General features: G+C 46.6%; 1 protein-coding gene across 1 annotated transcript in view; it reads right to left on the bottom strand.

The window, feature by feature from the left end:
* LOC127584364 (ras association domain-containing protein 2-like) overlaps window positions 1-23,791 on the bottom strand; it is a 35,308-nt gene that overhangs the window by 2,160 nt on the left and 9,357 nt on the right. Inside the window, 11 exon segments of the mRNA XM_052041086.1 lie at window positions 209-306; window positions 525-568; window positions 571-645; window positions 1,953-2,004; window positions 3,596-3,697; window positions 7,024-7,184; window positions 8,864-8,958; window positions 10,048-10,142; window positions 10,144-10,200; window positions 13,900-13,975; window positions 22,415-22,488. Coding sequence (XP_051897046.1) covers window positions 209-306; window positions 525-568; window positions 571-645; window positions 1,953-2,004; window positions 3,596-3,697; window positions 7,024-7,184; window positions 8,864-8,958; window positions 10,048-10,142; window positions 10,144-10,200; window positions 13,900-13,975; window positions 22,415-22,476 — 917 coding nt within the window. The 5' untranslated portion in view covers window positions 22,477-22,488.

Below are 23,791 nucleotides of genomic sequence, written 5' to 3'. Positions count from 1 at the left end.
TACACTCCCATCACTGGTGATGCTTACAGCTTCTTTATCAGTTCAGTATTAGTTTACAAATATTATTCAGTTACTCAAACTGTTCAGAGCCCATAGCATTGAATTATAATAAAACACATTATTTCACTTTTCCATTTCTAGAACACTATCTCCATTAATTATAAAAGTATATATTTTTTTAAAAGCTGTAGTTTCTACAGGAACTTACTTGCGTGTTAACTTTTTCACTTCACGATCTTCCTCTTCTTTCAACTTTACGATAAAACTTTGAAGCACTGGCATTTCAAACTTGATGTACTGGGCAACCTGAACAAGGGTGGAGAAAGAGGAAATGTCCAAAACTGGTTCCACTGAATTAACATTATTCCCAAGACATTAGCGGCAATATCACCTAATGCAGGCAACCTTCCTTACTCAACGAGATCACGACTTGCACTGAGGTGCAAGTATCTGTCCCACTTCAGAGATCCAAGCACAAATATTATTGATTGAGTCGTTGAATAAACATTAAGAAATGGACGTACATCATACGTGACTTCTTCCCCCAGGTCCTTCTCCATCAGAAAGATTTGGCTATAGCCTCACAAGGTCCCTGAAGAATGCGGGTAATGAGAGGGTAGTCCAAATCCTTCAATTTTGTTCTCTCTGTAAAATTCATGAACAATGAAATGGAAAACTGACTGGGGCTTTAAGATCATTTTTACCCCCAAAATAATAAACTATTCATTAAAATCTATACTGGAAATACAATCAGTGCATTTCTTTGCGTCCCTTCTGCCATCAACACAATACATTCTATTTACGATGCATCAAAGCCACTCATGCTTCCCCTTTCAATACACCCAGGAAATAGTTGAGCAGCTGTTACAGAGCGTAGCCTCTTGGTGTCCAGTGGCAGCAGGACCTTAGACCTTGTGCTTACTGTGTTCAGAGTCAGACTGCATGGAAACAGGCCCTTCAGCCCACTGTGTCCACACCAACCATGAAGTTCCCATTCATACTAATTCACTTTAACATAGAACACTACAGCACAGTACAGGCCCTTCAGTCCACAATGTTGTGCCGACATTTTATCCTGCTCTAAGATCTATCTAACCCTTCCCTTCCACATAGCCCCCTATTTCTCTATCATTCATGTGGCAATCTAAGAGTCTCTTAAATGTCCCTAATGTATCTGCCCCCACAACCTCTGCCAGCAGTGCGTTCCACACACCCACCACTCTGTTAAAAAAAAACTTCTCTGACATCCCCCTTGCATCTTCCTCCAATCACCCTAAAATTATGTCCCCTTAATCACCCAACATTTCCAGTAACCACTCACCTACACACTTAGGGCAATTTACAGCCCCTAATTGACCTACTAACATGTACACATTTGGGATACAAGAGGAAATTGAAACACCAGAGGGAACCCCACAGGGAGAACCTACAATTCCACACAGACAGCACCCGTGGTCAGGATTGAACCTGGGTTTCTGGAGATGCAAGGCAGGGGCTCTGAGCTGTGCCACTCAGTGCCAAACTGAGAGTTATTCACCTGCTTCACTCCAAACCTGTGGGATTGGCTGCAAAGTAAGGGGCAGTCATTTAGAACTGGGCACGCAGAAGTTTCTTCTCTTAGAGGGTACTGAATCTCTGGAATTCTCTAGCCCCAGGGAGGTGGAGCCAAGATCATTCGATATATTTAAGTTGGCGAGAGATAGACATTTGTAAGATCGAGGAACTGAGGGTTATGGGGACCTGGCACAAGAGTTGAGGCCAGCATGGATCAGCCATGAACTTATTAAACAGCAGGCCAGGCTTGAGGGGCTGAGAGGCCTATTCCTGCTCCGATTTTCTTTGCTCTTGTAATTTATTTTACACCATGCTCTGGAGATTTGTTTACTGGCACAAACACTTGTTCTGTTAGACCAAGGTACTTGTTCAATCTGAGCAATCGGCCACCAACTCACCTCCACTGGTGTGGACTATGTAAAGTGCAAACTCATCAGAGCTGTTTTCGATCTGGAAGAGAAGAGAAAAACCTTTTGGTTGCTAGTGAAAGAGTTATTTTTGACCCATTCCCCTGTTCACAGAAAGATTTGTAATTGTGTGGGGACTGGTGAGACCGCACTTCGACTACAGTTTTCATCTCCTTTCTTAAAAAGACTACAGCGTCTATCAAAAGTGCAATGAAGATTCTCGGCTTGCAGGGTGGAGGAGCACAGAATAGACTAGGCCTGTATTCTGCAGAGTTTAGGAGGAATGACAAAGATCACTCGAAGTTTACAAAACAACTTGCAAAAAAAAGATCATAGGGCTGGTGCAGGACAGATGTTTCCCCACACTTAGGAGTCCAGAACCAGGGGAAATCAGTTTCAAAATAAAGGATAGACCATTTAAGAGTGAGATGATCAAGTCAGAGTCAAATGCACAGAAACAGTCCCTTTGGGCATGTTGACTATTAAGTACCCATTGATAGTCGTCCCATTGACCAACATTTGGTCTGCAGCCTTCTATGCACTGATGATGCAAGTGGTCATCCAAATATTTTAAATGTTGTGAGTACCACCTCCCTCCAACACTTTCTCAGACAATACATTCCAGATTACAGCCGTCCTTTGAGTGAATTTTTCCCCCTCCCCTTAGATTTCCTCTAACTGTGTCTCCTCATCTTAAACCTCCGCCCTCTGGTTTCCGATGTCTCTCTTACGGGGGAGAAAAAAAGTTTCTCACCATCCACCCTATTATGCCCTAAAGATTTCCTCTCATATCCCAATGATGTATGGGTTGGTAGGTCAACTGGCCACTGCAAACTGCTGCCAATGCATAGGTGAGGGTTAGAATCAGGAGGGAGGGTGGGTGGTCTGCAAATTCCTTGACCTAAATCGTTAACTGTTGCCCTCATCCACAGATGCTGTCTGATCTGCTGAGTATTTCTAGCAATTGAAATCCAGGAACATCGAGCTGCCAGTCCTGTCCTTCTCACAGCCGTCTCCATAATGACCGTTTCCATGCTGTTTGACTGTATGTAGAATTTTATGTAACAGAAAAGAACCCAAAATCATAACCAGGGAGGGAGTTTAAAGGAAGAGAGGGAGCCCGAGAGGGAACAGCAGACCACAGTGTTTAGGTGACTGATTTCAATTGGGAAGAACCGACAGCCAGGAGAGGCAGTGCAGATGGCATGAGGAGAACAGATGGGATTGGATGCAAGCAGTGGAATTCTGAATACACTGGAGTTTATGGAGAATTGAGTCAGGTGGTGTTAGACAACCAGCGATGGCTTCGGGAGGCAGGAGACAGTAGTGGGTCTTACCGGTACAGAGGATGGGGGGGCAGTCACAGTTAGATTACAGGCTGGTGAGCAAGACAGAGTGAAGCACAAATACGGGCAGAAGGGGTGAGGAATAAAACTGCAGCAGCTGCCAAGCAGCAACTTATCGTGCATCTGACAGCAGAGACTGTAAACAGTGGCAGAGGAGAGACGTGGCAAGAGAATTCCCCAAGCAGCTCCTGTCCAAGTGCACTTTGTGTGGCTGAAATCTCACAAGTTCAAAGACACATTTCCCAACCTCAGCTCGTTTCCTCACTTCGTGGGACACCAGTTGCTTACCTTAAACTTGTTGAGGAGCAAGTTGAGAACCTGAACAGTGCTCATGGTGCTGTTTACCCGAACGTTCGTGACAGAGCCAAAGGCTGGAGTGAAGACAGACGTCTGCAAAAGAAAATTCCGCAAGAGGCTTTGTGAAAGAGAGACAGCTGGAAACCAGATCACACAATGCCACCTCCATCTTACCATCAGTTACCACGTACATACAAAGCACCCAATAACGGATGATTCTGCTGGAAACATCACAAATGGTATGGAAGCAGTGAGATAGCCTACCAAGAGCAATGCAGAAGAACCTTCACTGTCTCAAACTAAACCAATGGCTTGCATTTACATTGACAAGTAAAAACTGCAGATGCTGGAAATCCCCAATGAAATGGGTTGCTGAAATAATCAGCAGATCAGATTGTCCGTGGAGAGGGCAACGGTTAACATTTCAGGTCAACACACACAAAATGCTGGAGGAACTCAGCAGGTCAGGCAGCATCTATGGAGGGAAATAAACAGTTGGCGTTTCAGGTCAAGACCCTTCCTGATGAAGGCCCTTCCATAGATGCTGGCTGACCTGCTGAGTTCCTCCAGCATTTTGTGTGTGTGGTGCTCCAGATTCCAGCATCTGCAGAATCTCTTGCGTTCAACAATTTCAGATCTGTTAACTTTTCAGACTGGAAACTTTAACCCAGCTTCTCTCTCCACAGATGCTGCTTGACCTGTTAAGTATTTCTAGCTTTGTTTTTACTTGCTTTAAAAGAAGAATGTCTTTGTTGGAACAAAATGTCCTAAAAAACCTCATAGGAGAATTGTCAAACAAAACCTGATCACCATGGAGATCAAGCAGAGAAACAGGCCCTTCCCCCCCACCAAGCCCACGTCATACATCAAGCGTTCATTTTAAACTAATGCCATTTTATTCTCCCCACATTCCCATCAGTTTATCCCCAGATTCTACCTCTTGCCCATGCACCAGGGCAATTTACAACAGCTAATTAACCTACCATCCCACATGTCTGAGATGTGGGAGGAAATCCGCACAGTCACGGGGAGAACATGCAAACTCCACAAAGACAGCACTGGAGGTCAGGATTGAATCCAGGTCACTGCAGCCATGAGACAGCAGCTGTACCACTTGATGTGAAGTCACAGCAGAGCAGATCTCAGTCAAACAGGTAAGTTTTTTTGAGGATGGAGAGGTACAGGATTTGGGGGAAGGGATTGCCAGAGCTTAGGAGTTTCAGCAGCTCAAGGGTTAATGGCAGAACAATGGAAGTGCAGCATAGGCAGGATGCCAGATTTAAAGGAGTGTAAAGATTTGAAGGTGTAGGGCTGGAGCAGTTTACCACAATAAGGAAGGCACGGCATGAGGCATTTGCAAACAGGGCACAGATTTTTTTTTTTGAAAGTTAAAATAGAGGTGTTGTTTTGCAGAAAAATAAGCAGAAGGGTTGTCAGTGATCTGGCCAGTGCTACTCGGGACACAGGCAGAGCTGGTGGTCTCAGCTTTACGGTGTATCTGCAGTGCAGTGCTGAATAGAGGCTTCCACATAGACCGAGGCAGGGGAGAGTCCAACAATGCTACAGAGGTGAAAACAGCCTAATTTTTGCGATGGCCCACTCAGATAAGGGTTGCAAGCCGTCTGGTTCAGTTAAAGACAGCCTCCTGGGCCAAGGGCAGAGTCAGAAGCTGGGCAAGAGTTTTCTCTTGGAAGGAAATGAGTGCCTTCATTATGCTGTGCTTAGTTGGAGAAAGTTTCTTCTCATCTTGTGCTGAGCGAGGGAGGGAGCAGCAAGAGGAGTAAAGGGAAGAATGTAAGGGGGGAAAAAAAACAAACAGCTGGAGGAACTCAGTGGGTCAGGTGGCATCTGTGGGGGCAGAGGTATGGGTTGGGTCAAGACCCTGCACTGGGGCTCAGGATAGGGATAGTTCAAGATGGACGGCTGTACGACTGACTTCTGCTCCTTCGAGCCTGCTCTGCCATTCATCAAGGTCACGGCTGACCCTCTACCTCAGTGCCATTTTCTACCTATCCCCGATTCTCTTAATACCCAAAAATCTACCCACGTTTCCAATGAACACAAGAAGCGAACCTCCACAGCCCGATGGGGGAGAGAGCGCCAAAGGTTCACTGCCCTTTGAGTGAAGAAATGTCTCCTCAATTCCCTTATTCCCAAACAGTGCCCCAGTCCTGGACTCCACAGTCAGGGGAAATGTCTGCATCTGGCCGGTCAAGCCTTTACAAATTTTGTAAGTGAGTGACAGCCGGTGAATGCAGAGCAATAAGGCAAGACAGGAAATCACTCGGCAAATCAAGGCATCCTCCACAGAGAGCCAATACTTCCATTGTGGTGTCAAGGTCTGTAACCCCGCTGTCATAAGACTATTGAATGGTTCTCTAGTACAATAAGATGAACTCTTGACCTCACAATCTACCTCATTAGGACCTTGCAACTTATTGTCCACCTGCACTGCACTCTCTCTGTAACTAACTTTATTCTGCATTCTGTTACTGTTTTACCTTGTACTACCTCAATGCACTGTAATGAATTGATCTGTATGAACGGCATGCAAGACAAGCTTTTCACTGTACCTCGGTACAAGTGACAATAATAAACCAATTCCAATGACCAATTCCAAGGTCTGACTAAGGCTAGTTAAGGGTGAAGTAAAAGCTTTACTCTGTTTCAAGCTAAAACAAACAGTGGCTTGTACATGTACTGAAAAGGAAAATAAAAACTGCAAGTGCTGGAAATCTGAAATAAAAAGATTCTAGAGAACCTGAAACATTAATTCTGCTTCTTTATGCAGAGCTGCAGCCTGACCTTTTGTGTATTTGGAGCTTGATTATTCAGTTTTGGTCAATGACAATAAATTGACAATAAAACTGCAAAGGATCAAGTTTTATTAACCAAAGTTCATAAGGGAAAAATGCATACCAGGAAGGACAGGCTGTGGGTATGGGGAAGGGGCAAATAATCTCCTACTGTCCTGGTATCAACATGCTGGCTCCATGTCATTCCAGATGAACTTTCCTCACTGGATGTTGATCAGGAGAACGTGCCCAGGCCAACTGTAGCTTCTAACCTAATCGACCTCCTACTTATCCTTAATGAGGGATGCCCAGTAACACCAAGCTGCGGAGCCCGCACTGCGAGACTGTCCTGGAACCTCTAGGAACTGAAGTATATGTCCAGCACCCCGTTTTGGAAGAATGTTCTTCTTGTTTAATGAAACGAAGACAGGATTTAAAAAAATATATAAACAGAAAATCCTTGAAACACTCAGGTCAGGCAGAACCCGTAGAAAGAAAAAATATTTCAGTCGAAGACGTGTTCCACTGGACCTTGCAACCCAAGAGTCAGCTTATTTGAAGGTGGCCTCCTATTCAGCCAACATTGGAATACAGCCTTAACATTGCATGGAGCTACACTGTTACCTTGTGGTTGTAAAAGTGGCCGTTGATAGAGAACCGGTGGCGTCTGATTCGCCGTTGGTCACTTGGCGACCGTAACTTGTCTCTCCGCAGAACTCCAGCGTCGCTCTTTGTCCGCATCAGCTGCGAGCTGCCCGTGTCACCGGAGCTGCCGTCCTGCGTGTCTGGAGGAGCAACAGAGCAGGCCACACTTTCACTGCCTCATCCCCCCGACTGCACCCACCTCCCTGCCAGAGGAAAACCTGAGGCCCTCCAGCCCCCCTCATCCAACACCTTCCCGACTGGTCATTGTACGTGTGCAAGCCTGACCTGGGTTACTGTCAGCAGAAACCCCTGCTCGCTCTCCACTGCTGCTCCAGGAGAGACGCTGGGTGTGGACTGGAACTCAGGATTACTGACCTCCACTGCTGTCTCTGTAGACTTTTCACATTCTCCTTGTGACCACATGTTTTCCCCCAGGCGCTCTGGTTTCCTCCCACACCCGAAAGATGTATGGGTTGGTGAATTAATTGTCCATTGTAAGCTGTCCCTAGTGTGGGTGAGTGGTAGATTGATGGGAATGTGTGGACAATAAAATCAGGTTAGGGTAGGATTAGTGTAAATGGGTGTTCAATGGTCGGCACAGACTTGGTGGGTTGAAGGGTCCGTTTTCTGTGCTGCATGACTTTGGCTAACCAGTAGGCTATTCCCTCCATGGATGGCATTCCTCACTCAACAAGTACCCTTTGCAACAGGAGTGGAAATTCCCTCTGTTCCCTTCCCACCACCAGCAGTAACCAAGTGAGTGTTTCACTGGGCTGCTACTGATCCAGAGACCACATCAAATCTAACCACAGCAGCTGGGTTAGTTTACACCAGTTAGTGGAGACAGTCCTGGATTCAATAGCTAGTATCAGTGAACCTACTGGATTGAGAAACTCAAACTGGCTTACTGCATTCATTCAGGGAGAGGAGGCCAGCCTTTTGGCCCACCTGTGACACCAGACCACAGCAGAATCACTGACTTTGCCAGTGAAGCCACACAGTTCACAAATTAACAAAATCATTTCAGAGACGGGCTCATCCATCTTAGCTGTCCTTTCGAGCCACTGAACAGAGGACAAGGCCACTCCTGTTAGCAAGTGCTAGCTGACCAGAGTCACATAGGATACCGGGAGAGAAACCTCTGCTCGCTTCCCACTGCTGCTCTGGAACAGATGTCTGTTCTGGTCTGTACTTGTGTCAACCCTCATTAAGAAAGCTCAGATCTGTAGTTAGATTCAACAGAGGACATGGGGCCTATCCAATCCCAGTCCTATGGGACTTCGAAGTTGATTGAAATCCCAGTCATCTCCATAGTCCAACCCCACTCAGTTTGGGTTTGTATAACCAGTGACCCAGTCACACTCTACAGGTTCAAGGAGGCATTTACAAACTCTGGGATGTCTTGGCCAAGGTGATGGGACATTCAAGGCAACAAAATATTTCATCACACGTGAATATGGAACTCTTGCCACAGAGCAGTAGATGCTTGCTCAATCAATGGTGTCAAACCCCAGGTTTAATTCATCTGTGAGGCTGGGGTGTAAAGTTGCTCTGGGCCAAGGCAACTGCTCTACCATTGACACCCCAGTGTTATCTGATAAAACAGAAAAGATGAATAAGGTTCTGTCCCTTGCAGAGGCTGACTGTCATAGGACACCTTTCACTTCTGTCAGTTCACAAGGCAAAGTCATCAGTGACAAAGCTGGGGACGAGATGCAAATCAGCCGTGATGCCCTAGAACAGACAGACATCACAGAGGGGCTCCTGCTCCAAACATTAAGGTGACCCAATACATCCACTGTGTTGCAAGCAGCCTTACTAGTGTCGCTGGGCGCAACTGAAGCACTGGTCTCGGGCGGACTCTCTGACTCCTCCACCTTGATGTCTGGCAGCACCCACGTCAGTTTAGATGGCCTGAGGAAGAGGAAGAAACCAGTTACTCCAACACAGAACAGTACAGCACAGGCCCTTCGGCCCACAATGTCTGTGCCAAACACAATGCTACATTAAAACTCTTCTGCCTCTACATGATCCCTATCCCTCCACATTCACATGCATTTATCAAAAAGCCTCTTACGCAACTACTTCACCACCAACCCTGGTAGCCCGTTCCAGGCACATACCACTAAAAAAAAACTTGCCCCGGACATCTCCTTTAAACCCTCTCACCTTAAATGCAAGCTCTCTAGTCATTGACATTTCTACCCTGGGTGGCACAGTAGCATAGCTGTTAGCGTAACGTTATTACAGCGCCAGCGATCGGGGTTCAATTCCCGCTGCTGTCTGTAAGGAGTTTGTATGTTCTCCCTGCAACTACGTGGGTTTCCTTCCACATTCCAAAGACGTATGGGTTAGTAGGTTAACATGGGTGTAAATTGGGTGGCGCGGGCTCCTTGGGCCGGAAGGGCCTGTTACCGTGCCTGTAGAAATAAAGTAAGGTGAAGTTAAAATAAAAGATTCTGACCCATCCACCCCTTTGTAACTTTCTAAACTTCGATCAGGTCTCCCCTCAGCATCCGGCGCTTCAGAGAAAACCAACCCAAGTTTGTCCTAACCTCTCATAGCTCATACCTGAAGTTGGACAAACTATGAGAGGTTGGACAAACTTGGGTTGGTTTTCTCTGGAGTGGAAGCTGAGGGGAGACCTGACTGGTTTCGAAAATTACAGTAGGGGTAGATGGCCAATCTTTTTTTCCCCCCCCAGGGTAGAAATGCTAATGACTGGAGGTCGTGCATTTAAGGCGAGAGGGTTTAAAGGAGATCCAGGCAGCATTCTGTAAACCTCTTCTGCACCCTATCCAAAGCCTCCACATCCTTCCTGTAATGGGGCGACCAGAATTGCATGCAAACAGTTGACCAGGAGTGGAATCCATTTAACCCAAAAACAGATTCCACAGTGAGAGCCAAATGTTATTCCCAACAAGCACCCACTGCCACCCCCCCTACCAAACACACACATCCGTTGCTGCCCTCCAGGCCCAGGAGGGTTGGACAACCCCCTACCTTTGTGCTTCCACACTGCATCCCGAGTGCCAGGAGGTTGACGAGGGTGGCGGCCGGATACGCTCATTGTCATCCTGCATCTGTAACCGGATTGGTCCGCCGCAATCCCCACGAGATGTTCAGGAGACCCTCGATAATCAGCTCCTCCTCCTCCTGCAGTGGGGGGGGGGGGGGGGGGGGGGGAAGAGCACACATTCTCCGCCAATCAGAGAGGAGAGAGATTCGGTCAGCACCGTGCGCAATCAATCAGCGAAAGAGGGAGGGAGAGGACACAAGTCAAAGCAGGAGTGGGCCATCTAGCTGCTTGCACCCGTTCCACCATTCAACATAGTTGCAGCTGATTTTTCACCTCAGTCCCATTTTCCTGCCACTAATACATTTCTCTTGGATCCCTTAGCATCCAAAACTATCAATCTGTCTTGAGTAACCACGCCTCTGCAGCTGTCTTCACCTTCTGAAGAAATTTCTCCTCTCAGTTGTAAATGACCGATCCCTCATTCTGAGGCTGAGACTGTGGCCCTGGTTCTGGACACACAGGCCAAGACAACACATCCCCACATCAACCTTACAGGCTTAAGCAAGGTCACCTCTCATTTTTCTAAACTCAGACACAGGTGCAGTTCAAGTGGAAAGATTCACCATCCTAGGTAGTAATTTGGGAATAGGGGTGGGGCAAGGACAGATGGAGTGAGGGGATGCAGTAGGGGTAAACCGACACTGGTGCCAGGAATGCGCGAGGTGGTGGGGTGGTTGATGCCCATGGTGGGTGAGGCAGCATGGAGCCAAGTTGAGCAAATTGTCAGTGCTTGGAAACAGCTTGTTCTGCTTTTAACCACAAGCAGTTTAAAATAGAAACTACCAAGCCCTACAATAAGATGCGTCAGCAACAAAGTGAGAACCAAGTCAGTGTGGAACAGGAAGACTTTCTTTGCTTAATTCATCAGCTAATTGTCAGTGCTCTGTAACCCTTCCATTGGACCCTTGCTCAACACTGAAGGAGGCCATTCAGCCCATCGAGTGCATGGCAGCTCAATGCAAGAGTAAGCCAGCTTGGTCCACTCCCCCTCGTCACAAGTCCTGCAATATTCTTTTGAGTATTGATCTAGTTCTTTTGAATGGCAAAATTGAAACTGCTTGTATGGCCATTGCCCCCCCCCTGACAATCCACTCACAATTCTAACCACTCACTATGTAAAAAAAAACTCTTTTCACTTTTGCAAATCATATTCCAGCTCTTGATCCTTCTGCCAAGGGAAACAGTCACATTATGCATTCTGATCAGGGCCTTTGTCATTTTAAATACCTCCAACAGACCCCTTCACAACCTTGCGTTCCAAGGAGAACAACCCAGTCTCTGTGCAAGTCCCTCATCGCTGGAATTCTTTCAACAAGTGCCTTCTGCACCCTCTCCAAGGCTCTCAAGTTTCCTAAAGTCTGGTGCCAGAAACAGATACAATACTGCAGATGAAGCCAAACCAGCATTTCACAAAAGGCTGATACAAGAGACTGCAGATGCTGGAATCTGGAGTAACACACAAAACACAGAGTTACTCCAGTGTTGTGTGTGTCATTATAAAGGCTGGTCATGATTTCCTTGCTCTTGCTTCTATTCTTAAAGCCCGGGGTGCTTTTTATTAAAACCACTTTCAATAATCAATGCACATATACACTCAGGTCTCTGTTCTTGTACCCCATTTAGAATTGAGCCCTCTTGCTTCTTCCCCCAACCCCCCATCCCCTTCCCACAGAGATACAATACCACAATCTACATGAATTAGATTTAATCATGTATCCCCCTCACCCCACCAATCCCTGACCCCCATTCCACCAGTTTGCCGATACAGGTCCTCGCCAGCTTACAAACACCAACTTACACACACACACAAAAATGAGCATTTGGGACACCAGTGAGATGGATTTGCCAGCTACTGAGGGACTGCAGGCATCTCCACCATGTGGCAACTCAGTACACGGCCGCATTTCCAACTTGCGGACTCTGTGTTACGATTATGCATTTTAAAAAAATCCAGGATTTATTCAATTACTTTAACATTTCCAGTTAGCACAGTGGCATTTGAACTCTCACCTCTGGCCAATGGTCTAAACCCTGCTTTCAAGTAGTCCAATAACTTAACCAATGTATCACAGTCCTCTAACTACTACTCACCGATCCTCAGAGTTCATTACACTTGCAAGTTTTGCATTGTCTGCAAATTTGAAAGTTGTGCTTTGTACATCCAAGTCATTGATGTGGACATCAAGGACAGTCGGTCTTGTAGCAAGCCCTTGGAATGCCACTGCACATGTCCTTCCAGTTCAAACAAAAAAAACTACCATTCACTATACTCCATTTCCTCATGCTTACCTACCCATGACAAGGCAAAATACAGCATTATATCAAACACCTGTCAAGGGGCTATACAAGTCACCAGTTGCCCTTCATCCATCGACTTTATTGCCTCAAAAATATCTTTGCATTAATGCCACTTCCTCCAACATGTCCCGGAGGCACAATCAAAACAAAATCCACGCCTAGTCACACAAAGAGGTCATTGAACAAGTTACCAAAGCTTGGCTACACGAGCACATTTTAAGATGTTCCTAAAGGGGAAGACAGCTAAGGAGTTTTCTAGAAGGGGATTTCCACTGGATACACGAGACAACATTCGGGCATTGGCTGATGAATGATAAGCAACAAAGCCACCCCAGCCATGACCATCCGCAGCAAGAGTTAGATCAGGACAGAAGACAAAAGACACTGCAGACGCCGAAATCTAGAACAAAAACAGAACGCTGGAAGATCTCAGTAGGTCAGGCAGCATCTGTAGAAGCAAAAAGGTGCAAGCTGACATCTCAGATTGAAAGCTTGCAGCAGGACAGAAGGAACAGGAAAGATTGCCAGTATATAGTAGTATGTGGGAGGCGGAACAGAGGCTGGTAGGTGATAGGTGGAGCCTGATGGAGAGGGGATGATGGGCAGGTGAACCAAACAGGGAAAGGATGAACAAAGGGAGAAGAAATTTAGCTGGACAGGAGAGAATTAGTGTGTAGGAGAGCACCGGGGTTAAATCACGTACCCTTAACATTCAATGGTATTATTACATCCAACGAGTCCCTGCCATCAACATCGTGGGAGTCACCATTACTAGAAACTCAACTGGACCGGCCAGATAAATATTCTGGCTACAAGAGGAGAGTAGCTGGGTATCGTTTGACATGTGAATGACCCTCCTGACATTCTAAGGCCCTTCCACTATCTACAAAAGCACCAGTTAAGAGCATGATGAAATGCCCTTCAACTAGCCTGGATGAGTGCAGTTTCAATCTCTCAAACAGCTCGACCCCATCAAGGACAAAGCAGCCCACTCAGCTGGTGCCCCATCCACCACTTCCATTATTTATTACCTCCACCCCTGATGTACATTTATAAAATGCATTACAGTTATTTGTACAGACTACTCCAATAGCACCTCCCAAAGGCACGACCTCTGCCACCAAGGACAAGGGCATCGGGGGCACGGGAACACCACAACCTGCAGGTTCTCCACCAAGTCACACAATCACAACTTGGAAAGATAGCACAATTCCAATGTTGCAAAGTCTGGGTCCTGGAAGTCCATACACAGCCGCACAAGGGGATTACCTCTGCCAGAAGCCTAGAACTTCAAGATCTTTACTAACCATAATCTTCAGATAAATTAGGGACAGGCAATAATGCTGGTCTTGTCGGCAACTCCAGGATCATAGAAAATTAATAAGAGAGTTATACCTACTGCGCCTGCAGATTATCTGCCACACCTCACCAAGAGCAGTCGAGCCATTTTACCATCAGCTGGCCAAAGAGGAGCTTACCTCCCTGTGTCGGAGCTGTGCAGTCTGTCCTTCATGGTAATAGTTGTACGTCTTCAAGTGTCCCAGGAGCTCCTTCCTAGAAGTGAGAGGAAACATTCTTAACCTTATTTCCCACCTGACCAACCACCGCTGTTCACAGCAGCGTTTACAGGTGCCACCCTCATGTCACCTCCAGAGACATGAACAGTGAAGAACTGAGGGAGTGCAGCACCGTCAACAGTGCAACCCTTCACAGAGGCTGCACTGTAGCCCAAGTCATCTCAGAACAAAATAAATGAAATCAGGACTCCTTTCACAGGACACGTTTAGATTCCTTCCTGGTACATTGGCTAATATTTGTGCAGTCATCACTTAAAAAAATCTGATCATTATTAGTTTGCCGGAGCTTGCTGTGCCAAAATTGTATTATACTACAATAACTAGAAGCTTCAATGTAAAGTACTTTGGGATGTCCAGAGATTGTGAAAGCAATTTCATCAATGGAGCTTTTCACCCTTTTAGTAGCCTCAGCATCAGATCTAGATCCCCATTAATGCCTCATCTCCTGAGGACACCAACTTCTGAATAAGAAATGTCTCCATTTTAACATTCACTCCCTTTTCAAATCCATCCATCCCCTCACTTTTCCCCATTTCCACCTCAGGGGCCCTCCAAGATTATTCCACACCACAAATTCTTTCCTCTTGTTCATCCCAGAAGGTAGCAGTTCCACCACTGGCAGCTGTGCCTTCAGCTGTCTGACTCCAAACCTCTGGAATTCCTCCCTAAACCGGTCTCATTATTGCTCTTGCACGCTCCCTATCCTGCACCGTTTCTCTCTTCACCCTTTCAAGGAGATCCTTCAATCCATCTTTGACCATACATTTGGTCACCATTCCTAATACATCCAGGATAGTTGACAAACTGTTCAATAGCACTCCACTGAAGCGTGTTATGTTATGTTAAATAAACACACTAGCTGCCCCATTGTTCTGCCCATGCCAACTGTAGACCAATAAAGGGCATGGTGTGTAGTAGGTTTCTTTTAAAAATATACTAATGAGTTTTAATCCCATCATGGAGCCAAATTCAACCAATCTGTGGGCTGACAACTGTTTGGCTTAAAAATACAATCGACCAGCCAATCAAGAAAGGAAATTTCTCCCCAGGTTTATGTCCCAAGGATAGTTCTCAGACATTTAGTTTTCAAAGAAACAAGGGCAACCAATATTTCATTTCCTGTTTCACAAGATAGGAGGCCCTTCAGCCCATCAAGTCCATACCAGCTCTCAGATTAACCCAATTGCTTCAGTTTCCTATAACCATTCTCTCTCACATGTCCATTGATTCCATCCCAATTCCCCTACCAGCCACCTACAGTGACCAATCTACCACCCCAGGAAAAATTTGTTTTCAAGTTCAAGCACATCAACAACAAATCGCATTCATGTAGCATCTTTAATGCAGCAAGATCAAACAAAATGAATTTCCAATGCCAGCCAACTCAATACAAGAAAATAAGAGCAGGAGTAGGCCACCAGGCTCCTCAAGTCTGCCCCACCATTCATGATAATCATGGCTGATTTACCCATGCCTCAACTCCTCTGAGGGAGATCCCCATAGTTCTCTATTCCCTGATCTCTTAAACATGTCTGTAGCTCCACCTAAATACCTCTAATGATCTAGCTGCCTGTGGGAGAGAGTTTTAAGATATATTACTCTTGAAGAAATCTAAGAATCTCGGTTTTAAAGGACTGGTCCCTTATCTTGTAGTTAGGTCCCCTTGTCCGACTCTCTCCCACTAGTGAAGACATCCCAACATCTCCACTGTCATGTTGAAAGTACAGGGCTAACAGCAAGTGACCAAAGGTGATTACGAAGCTGGTAAAGGCAGCATCTCAAGGATGAAGGTCAGGAGGGGATTCCAGAACCTTAGACCTGGCAGCTGAAGAAGCCACCAACGGTGGAGCAAATAAACTCGGCATCAAACAAGAGGCCAGGATTTGAGCAGTGCAGAGATCTTGGAGAGCCAAAGGGATGTGTTGGAGCAGAGGTCAGGATATGATCAGCGCCTGAAAAACAATTTTTAAAATCAAATTGCTGCCTAATCAAGAACCAGTGGAGATCAATGAGATCTGGTAGGAGTTGGGACAGGGGATGGAATTCTGAATGAGAGGAAAGAGGACGGAATCTACTCTCACGCTGCCTCTTCCACATCACAGCACATCATTGGTCAGACAGCCAACATGTTAAACGTGTTCTACTCCAGCTATACTAAGCTTTCGAACACTATAAATGTTTGTTGTCTTCTGGGCACAGTAGTCAAGCAGAGCTGCCAGTTCCCATGCTCCACTGTACCCATTCACACCACTTGTTCCTGTCCCCATGGTGAAAGATATTTCACTCATGATCCACACGTGTCACAGTTCAAACAGCAACAATGCACTGAGACAGCACAATGCATCCAAGCATTTCACAAGAGCATAATCAGATACAAGGAGATATTAGGAAAATTGGCATGGTACAGGAGGCCATTTCTAGAGCTTGGAGCCTCAGACAGCGAGGGCACAGCCACCAATAAGTGGAGCAATTAAAATTGGGGATGTTAAAGGTCAGGATTATGAGGCATGAATAGCAAATGGTCTGCAGCTTCAAGACTTTGTTACAAAAAAAGTGGACAGTCTTTGATGTCAGCTGTTGCCATGGAGCTGGGGACCAGACAAAGAGCAGCTGATGGAGTTGCTCGATCAGTTTACAGTCTGCACTTTCCAAAGGCTCGTCCCACAGAGCTCCTGGTTCAGAAGCACAGGCTTCTGATTATTGACACCACTCTGAGCTCAGTATGAAATGGGGAACTCAAAACTCTGATTAAGGAATTGCTGTGTACTTTCACAGTAAAAGCCCCAGCGTAGAGTGGCTTCATCAATAACATTAACCCAGTCATAATTAAATAAAGCTCCTCAATTGGACTCAGCTGCCCCCAACCCCCCCCTCACTCTAACCCCTGCATTCACCATGCTTCCCCTGGCCAGTAGGTTATTAGACTCAAAGGAGAATCAAATGCCGGGTCCAACCCTTATCCTACCAACGTCCATATATTGGAAACTTGTGTTTTGGGAGATGACCATTCAGCCCCTCAGTTGTTGACTGCCAAGATGCATGTCTGAAGCTTGAAATACAACCTCTCACCCTGTACTGCCTCGCCCATTTGAATAAATTGTTCTAAAACAAAATTCTTCACCAATATTGTTATATTCAATGAAACAAAAGTGGACAGAATAATAAAGTGACCCAATAATTAACTCCCATCCATAGCATTTTAAAGATCTTTAATGCCTTGAATGTCAGGGACCATTCTGCAGAGTCAGCAGCTCCTGCCCTGGTACGTGTCGAGGCCAAGTGATCCCAGAGTTCCAGTGTCTGTGACAAGGGGCCCCATGTTCCCACTGCCCTCTGCAGGAAGCAGCTCCTCCCTCATCTCGTACAGACAATGTTAAGTGGCTGGCCACTAAAGCGGTCTTTGCCACTCAAACATTTCACAGCTCTGAAATCTACTGCTACAGCTTCTTGCTCTTTGAGTAGGTCTCAGGGGCCAGGACCATGCGTCTGTGCACTGGTACCTCTGTTGGGTCATGTGTCATGAATTCGACAGTGACCCCAGATTTTTCTCACCAACTTGTGGCCTTTGCCAAATGACCCATTAGGATTTAGGGCTAAAGTTAGTGGAGGAAGGGTGGGGAATCAATCCCAGCCCTTAATCCACATTAAATGATAAAGCCTCAGCAAATGAAACAACCCCTATCTGCAGCCATACAGCATGACCTAGAAAGCATTCAGATGCCACACAGCGGCCACCTACAACAACCACCTACCTTTGACATTCAGTGGCACGATCTTCACCGAGTCCCCACCATCAACATCCTGGGGCTCCCCACTGACCAGAACTTCAGCAGGACCAGCCACATAAATACCATGACTGCAAGAGCAGGTCAGAGGCTGGTACCTCATGGTGAGTGACTCACCTCCTCACATCCAAAGCCTTTCCACCATCTACAAGGCACAAGCTAGGAACGTGATGGAACACTCTCCGCTTGCCTGGATGAGTTCCTTGCCAGCAACTCTCAGGAAGCTCAGTGTCATCCAGGGAAAAGCAGCCAATTTGATTGACACGCCATCCACCACGTTAAGTATACATTCCCTCCATCACTGGCACAGTGGCTCCATCACTGGCACAGTGGCTTCCTGCAGTTACTCACCAGGCTATGCCAACAGCAGCTCCCAACCCACCACCTCTATCCCCAAGAAGGACAAAGGCTGCCTGGATTAGAGGGCTATAAGGAGAAGCTGGACAAACTCGGGCTGTTTTCTCTGGAGCAGCGGAGGCTGAGGGGAGACCTGATACAAGTTTATAAGTTGGTTGGTAAGTTGATGGAGAAGATCCTGAGAGGCAGGATTTATGAACACTTGGAGAGGTATAATATGATTAGGAATAGTCAGCATGGCTTTGTCAAGGGCAGGTCCTGCCTTACGAGCCTGATTGAATTTTTTGAGGATGTGACTAAACATATGGATGAAGGGAGAGCAGTAGCTGTAGTGTATATGGATTTCAGCAAGGCAATTTGATAAGGTACCCCATGCAAGGCTTATAGAGAAAGTAAGGAGGCATGGGATCCAAGGGGACATTGCCTTGTGGATCCAGAACTGGCTGGCCCACAGAAGACAGAGTGGTTGTTGACGGGTCGTATTCTGCATGGAGGTCAGTGACCAGTGGTGTACCTCAGGGATCCATTCTGGGGACCCTTACTCTTTGTGATTTTTATAAATGACCTGGATGAGGAAGTGGAGGGATGGGTTAGTAAGTTTGCTGATGACACAAAGGTTGGAGGTGTTGTGGATAGTATGGAGGGCTGTCAGAGGTTTACAGCGGGACATAGATAAGATGCAAAACTGGTTTAAGAAGTGGCAGATGGAGTTCAACCCAGATAAGTGTGAAGTGGTTCATCTTGGTAGGTCAAATATGATGGCAGAGTATAGTTGTAGTGTGAAAGGCCAGGAGTCAGATGACAGTGACAACACTACTTACCCCCATGGTCGGATGATAGCATTGTCTATCAGGTCGGAAGCTATACTACTGTCAATCCGGGTCTACCCCATTAGGTAAACACTTTTGTCTTGCTGGACCACTCGAACAGGTCTGTGCGTGCACCTTTGTTCCTGGTCACATCTACTGTTGGCCCGTTTAAAACACCTTTGTCTTTGCTGGGCCACCCAGCCCGCAGCAGCATAAAAGTGCTGCATGTTTGGTTTTTCTCGCTCATTTTTCTGTGTCCGAGGATGTTGAGGTAAGCTGTGCACTACTTCAGGGCAGTTAGTTAAGAACTCCCCGAGACCAAAGAGCCAATGTTTGTCCAGAATCAGGGTGTCCAAACATTGTATAGTTTATTCCTTGATCATTTGTACCCAGTTATTGTGTGTGAGTGTGAGTGTGAGTGTGTGAGAGAGAGAGAGAGAACCTCATCCTCTGTCGCGATTTCCCTCCACATTCATGATCTCATGCTTGAGAGTGTGTGAGTGTGCATCTGTTCCCATTCATTCTGTCCTGCGTTTGTCTTTGTTAATAAACCATTTTTAAATTAAGACAGTGTGTCCAGACCTTTATCTTTAAGATACCAAAAGAACCTTTCTCACAACAATAGTATTAATGGTAGGACTCTTGGCAGTGTGGAGAATCAGAGGGATCTTGGGTCCAAGTCCATAGGACGTTCAAAGCAGCTGCACAGGTTGACTCTGTGGTTAACAAGGCATACAGGTATTGTCCTTCATCAATCATGGAACTGAATTTAGGAGCCAAGAGGTAATGTTGCAGCTATATAGGACCCTGGTCAGACCCCACTTGGAGTACTGTGCTCATTTCTGGTCGCCTCACTGCAGGAAGGATGTGGAAGCCATAGAAAGGATGCAGAGGAGATTTACAAGGATGCTGCCAGGATTGGGGAGCATGCCTAATGAAAACAGGTTGAGGGGACTCAGCCTTTTCTCCTTGGAGCGACAGAGGATGAGGGGGGAACCTGATAGAAGTGTATAAAATGATGAGAGGCGTTGATCGTGTGGATAGTCAGAGGCTTTTTCCCAGGGCTGAAATGGTTGCCACAAGAGGACACAGGTTTAAGGTGCTGGGGAGTAGGTATAGAGGAGATGTCAGGGGTAAGTTTTCTACTCAGAGGGTGGTGAGTGTGTGGAATGGACTGCTGGCAATGGTGGTGGAGGTGGATACGGTAGGGTCGTTTAAGAGACTTTTGGATAGGTACATGGAGCTGAGAAAATAGAGCACTATGGGTAAGCCTAGTAATTTCTAAGGTAGGGACATGTTTGGCACAGCTTTGTGGGCCAAAGGGCCTGAATTGTTCTGTAGGTTTTCTATGTTCTAAGATTATAAGAGGCATAGATAGTGTAGACAGCTGGTATCTTTCCACACCCACTCCCCCACCATCGCCCCCACCAGGTCAAAATGTCTAATACTAGAGGGCATGCATACAAGGTGAGAGGGGATGTTCAGAGGAGATGTGAGATTTTTTTTAAAAATACACATATATACATATATGGTGGGTATTGGTGTATTATTGTCACTTGTACCAAGGTACAGTGAAAAACTTGTCTTGCATACCATTCATACAAATCAATTCATTACACAGTGCATTGAAGTAGTACAGGGTAAAAACAATAACAGGATACAAAGTAAAGTGTCACAGCTACAGGGAAGTGCATTGCAGGTAGACAAGAAGGGCAAGGTCATAAGGTAGATTGTGAGGTCAAGAATCCATCTCATCGTTTAAGGGAAACTGTTCAATAGTCTTATCACAGTGGGATAGAAGCTGTCCTTGAGCCTGGTGGTATGTGCCCTCAGGCTCCTGTATCTTATGCCTGACGGGAGAGGAGAGAAGAGACAATGTCCCAGGTGGGTGGGGTCTTTGATTATGCTGGCTGCTTCACCAAGGCAACAAGAGGTATAGACAGGAGTGGAGGCTGGTTTCTGTGATGTGCCAGGCTGTGTCCACAACTCTCTGCAGGTTTCTTGCGGTCCTGGGCAGAACAGTTGCCGTACCAAGCCGTGATGCATCCAGACTGGATGCTCAAATATGCAGATAGGGTTGTCTGCAATGCACTGCTAGGGGTGGCAGTGGAGACAAGTACAAGAGAGACATTGAAGAGGCTCTTAGACAGGCACATGAATATGCAGAGAATGGAGGGATATGGCCAATGTGCAGGCAGAAGGGATTCATTTAGTTAGGACTTTAATTAGTTCAGCACAACATCATGGGCCGAAGGATCTGTTCCTGTGCTCACAGGTTGAGGGAGCACCACCACCTGCAGGTTCCCCTGCAAGTCACACCATGCTGACTGGGAAACTTTTGCCAGTCCTTCATCCTTGCTGGATCCAAATCCTGGAACTCCCTCCCCAATAGTACTGCGAGACTACCTTCAGCAGAAGAACTGCAGAAACTCAGGAAATCAGCACACCATCCCTTTTTCAAGGGTGATTAGGAATGGGTTTATCAGCAGCACCAGACCCAGAAAATGTATAAATAAAAGCACTGAATTCTCCACCAACTACAAGTCAGTGTTCATCTTCTAAATCAGAAACTTTCTCCACATGATCACCATCTTCCCCTATTCCCAGCTGCTTGAACACATCAGGCATGGTAGTGTAGCAGTTAGTGTAAAGCTATTACAACACTAGCAACCCAGGTTCAATTCCAGCAGTTGTCTGTAAGGTGTTTGATACATTCTCCCCATGTCTGTTTGGGTTTCCTCTGGGCGCTCTGGTTTCCTCCCACATTCCAAAGACATATAGGTTAGGAAGTTGTGGGCACGCTATGTTGATGACAGAAGCATCGTGACACTTGTGGGCTGCCCCAGAACATTCTACACAAAAGATGCATTTCACTGTGTGTTTCGATGTACATGTGACCAATAAAGAAATCTTATCTTATCAATCTCAGCCTCAAATAGACTCAGCGACCAAGCTTCCACAGCCCTCTGGTGAGTAGGACCCCAATGGTTCACATCCTTCCCACTCCCATCCCATGTAAAGAAATTTCCTTTCATTGCAGTCTTGAGTGGCACATTGCAGCTTCCCGGAGGTGGTGCCCTCCGCTCCTAGAGACAGCCTGAGGAAACAGCCTCACAGCAAGCAGGGGCTCAGATGATGCCCCACCACTGCATATCCAACCAGATATCTGGAAGGGTGGCTTGCACAGACCCCTCTCTCTCATGCAACATCCCTCCTTCCCACAGACACTTGCTTGGCCATCGCAACCTGACCATCTGCAAGACAAGTCAGGAGTGTGATGGAACACTCCACGTGACTGCAACACCTTCAACTCTTAAGAAGTTCAACATCAACTGGGGCAAAGCAGCCCACCTGATTGACATCCCATCCACCACCTTAAAGCACCATTCCCTCCACCACCCACACACAATGGCTGCAGTGCATGCTCAGTAAGCTCCGAGCCTCCTCTCTGCCCAATCGACTCACTTGGGAATATACTTGTCCTCCCCAATCTGAACAGGATCCTCCATCATGGGTGGGACAGTCATCACTGGCAGGCTCTGGGGAGAAAGATAGAAAAGATGGCACTGAGTGAAGGTCATGACAATCATGGGCACAGTGCCCCTGGTGTCTGTTGTTCTTTGCAAGATCCCAACTCCGAATTAGTCTTCCAGGAGTGGATGACACTGTTGAAGACTCCTACTCCAGAAAGCATCAACCATTCCTTTTACTTTGGCTGTGTCGCACTATATATCTCTGGGCTGCCTTGGGGTCCACATTAAGCTGCTCAATGGGCAACGACATTATCAGCAGAGTTTACAGAGCAAATGTAAAATGAATTCATCACAGCACACAACACCATACCAACTCCCTCACACACTCCTCCCGAAACAGAGCTACAGGTCACCACTGTGCTGGGGCTGTACTTGACACCATTGAACTCATGCAAAGAGGGATGGGAATGAGAGGGGGAGGACAAATGAGGGGAGAAGGGGATAAAATGAGAGGCTGAGCTTGTAAAGAGAATGAAGTGTGGAGTGGAGGGGAGGGGGTAAGGAGGTTAGAGAATAATGATTGAAGGGGTAAATACAGCCCCTATACAACCCCAGAGCTGTTCCAGCACTGGGGAAATTACAAGGGATTGTTTACATCCAGCTGAAGGCAGCTATTTGCAGGCAGAACTTCAGACAAAACAACACCTCTGACAGCAGAGCACCCCCTTGTACGACAGTCCTGTTTTGGGTGCTCAAGTGCTGCAAGAAGGACTTGATCCCACAAACTTGGGTCAGAAGCAAGAAACTAACACTGACACTGGTGAGGGGGAAGAAAAAGAGAATATTAGAAATTCTCAGCAACATGTATGGAATGATTCAGGACAAAGTGCCTTCAGCTGGGAATATTAACCCTGCTCCTCTTTCCACAAAGGCAGCCTAACCTGCCATTCACCATCCACCTGCCCATCTCCCCCTCCTCCCCCTCTGCTACCTGGCTCGACCTGCCTGCATCCTTCACCCCCCTGCAATCTGCCAATCACCCCGGGATCCTGTCTCACCACCGCCAATCACCCCGGGCTCCTGTCTCACCACTCCCCCTCTCCTCTTTATACCAGCCATCCCCCCTCTCCACTCAGTTCCGATGCAGTATTTCAACCCAAAATGTCAACCATTCCCTACTCAAACACCACCCCACCCCACAGATGCTGCTCGACCCACTGACTTTGTCACTGCCATTACCTATTTTGGTTTCACATTTCTAGCATCTGAAGTTCTTGATTTTTGACAAGGTGCTATGCACCCAGAAATCTTACACAAATTCAAATCCAGGCTAGTGATCCCTCCGCAATGGGTAGATGCCTTTACACTT

The sequence above is a fragment of the Pristis pectinata genome, chromosome 29, assembly GCF_009764475.1.
Source record: "Pristis pectinata isolate sPriPec2 chromosome 29, sPriPec2.1.pri, whole genome shotgun sequence".
In the NCBI taxonomy this organism is placed as follows: Eukaryota; Metazoa; Chordata; class Chondrichthyes; order Rhinopristiformes; family Pristidae; genus Pristis; species Pristis pectinata.
Note: the sequence above shows the minus strand (reverse complement) of the source record. Positions and strands in the feature narration are given on the sequence as shown.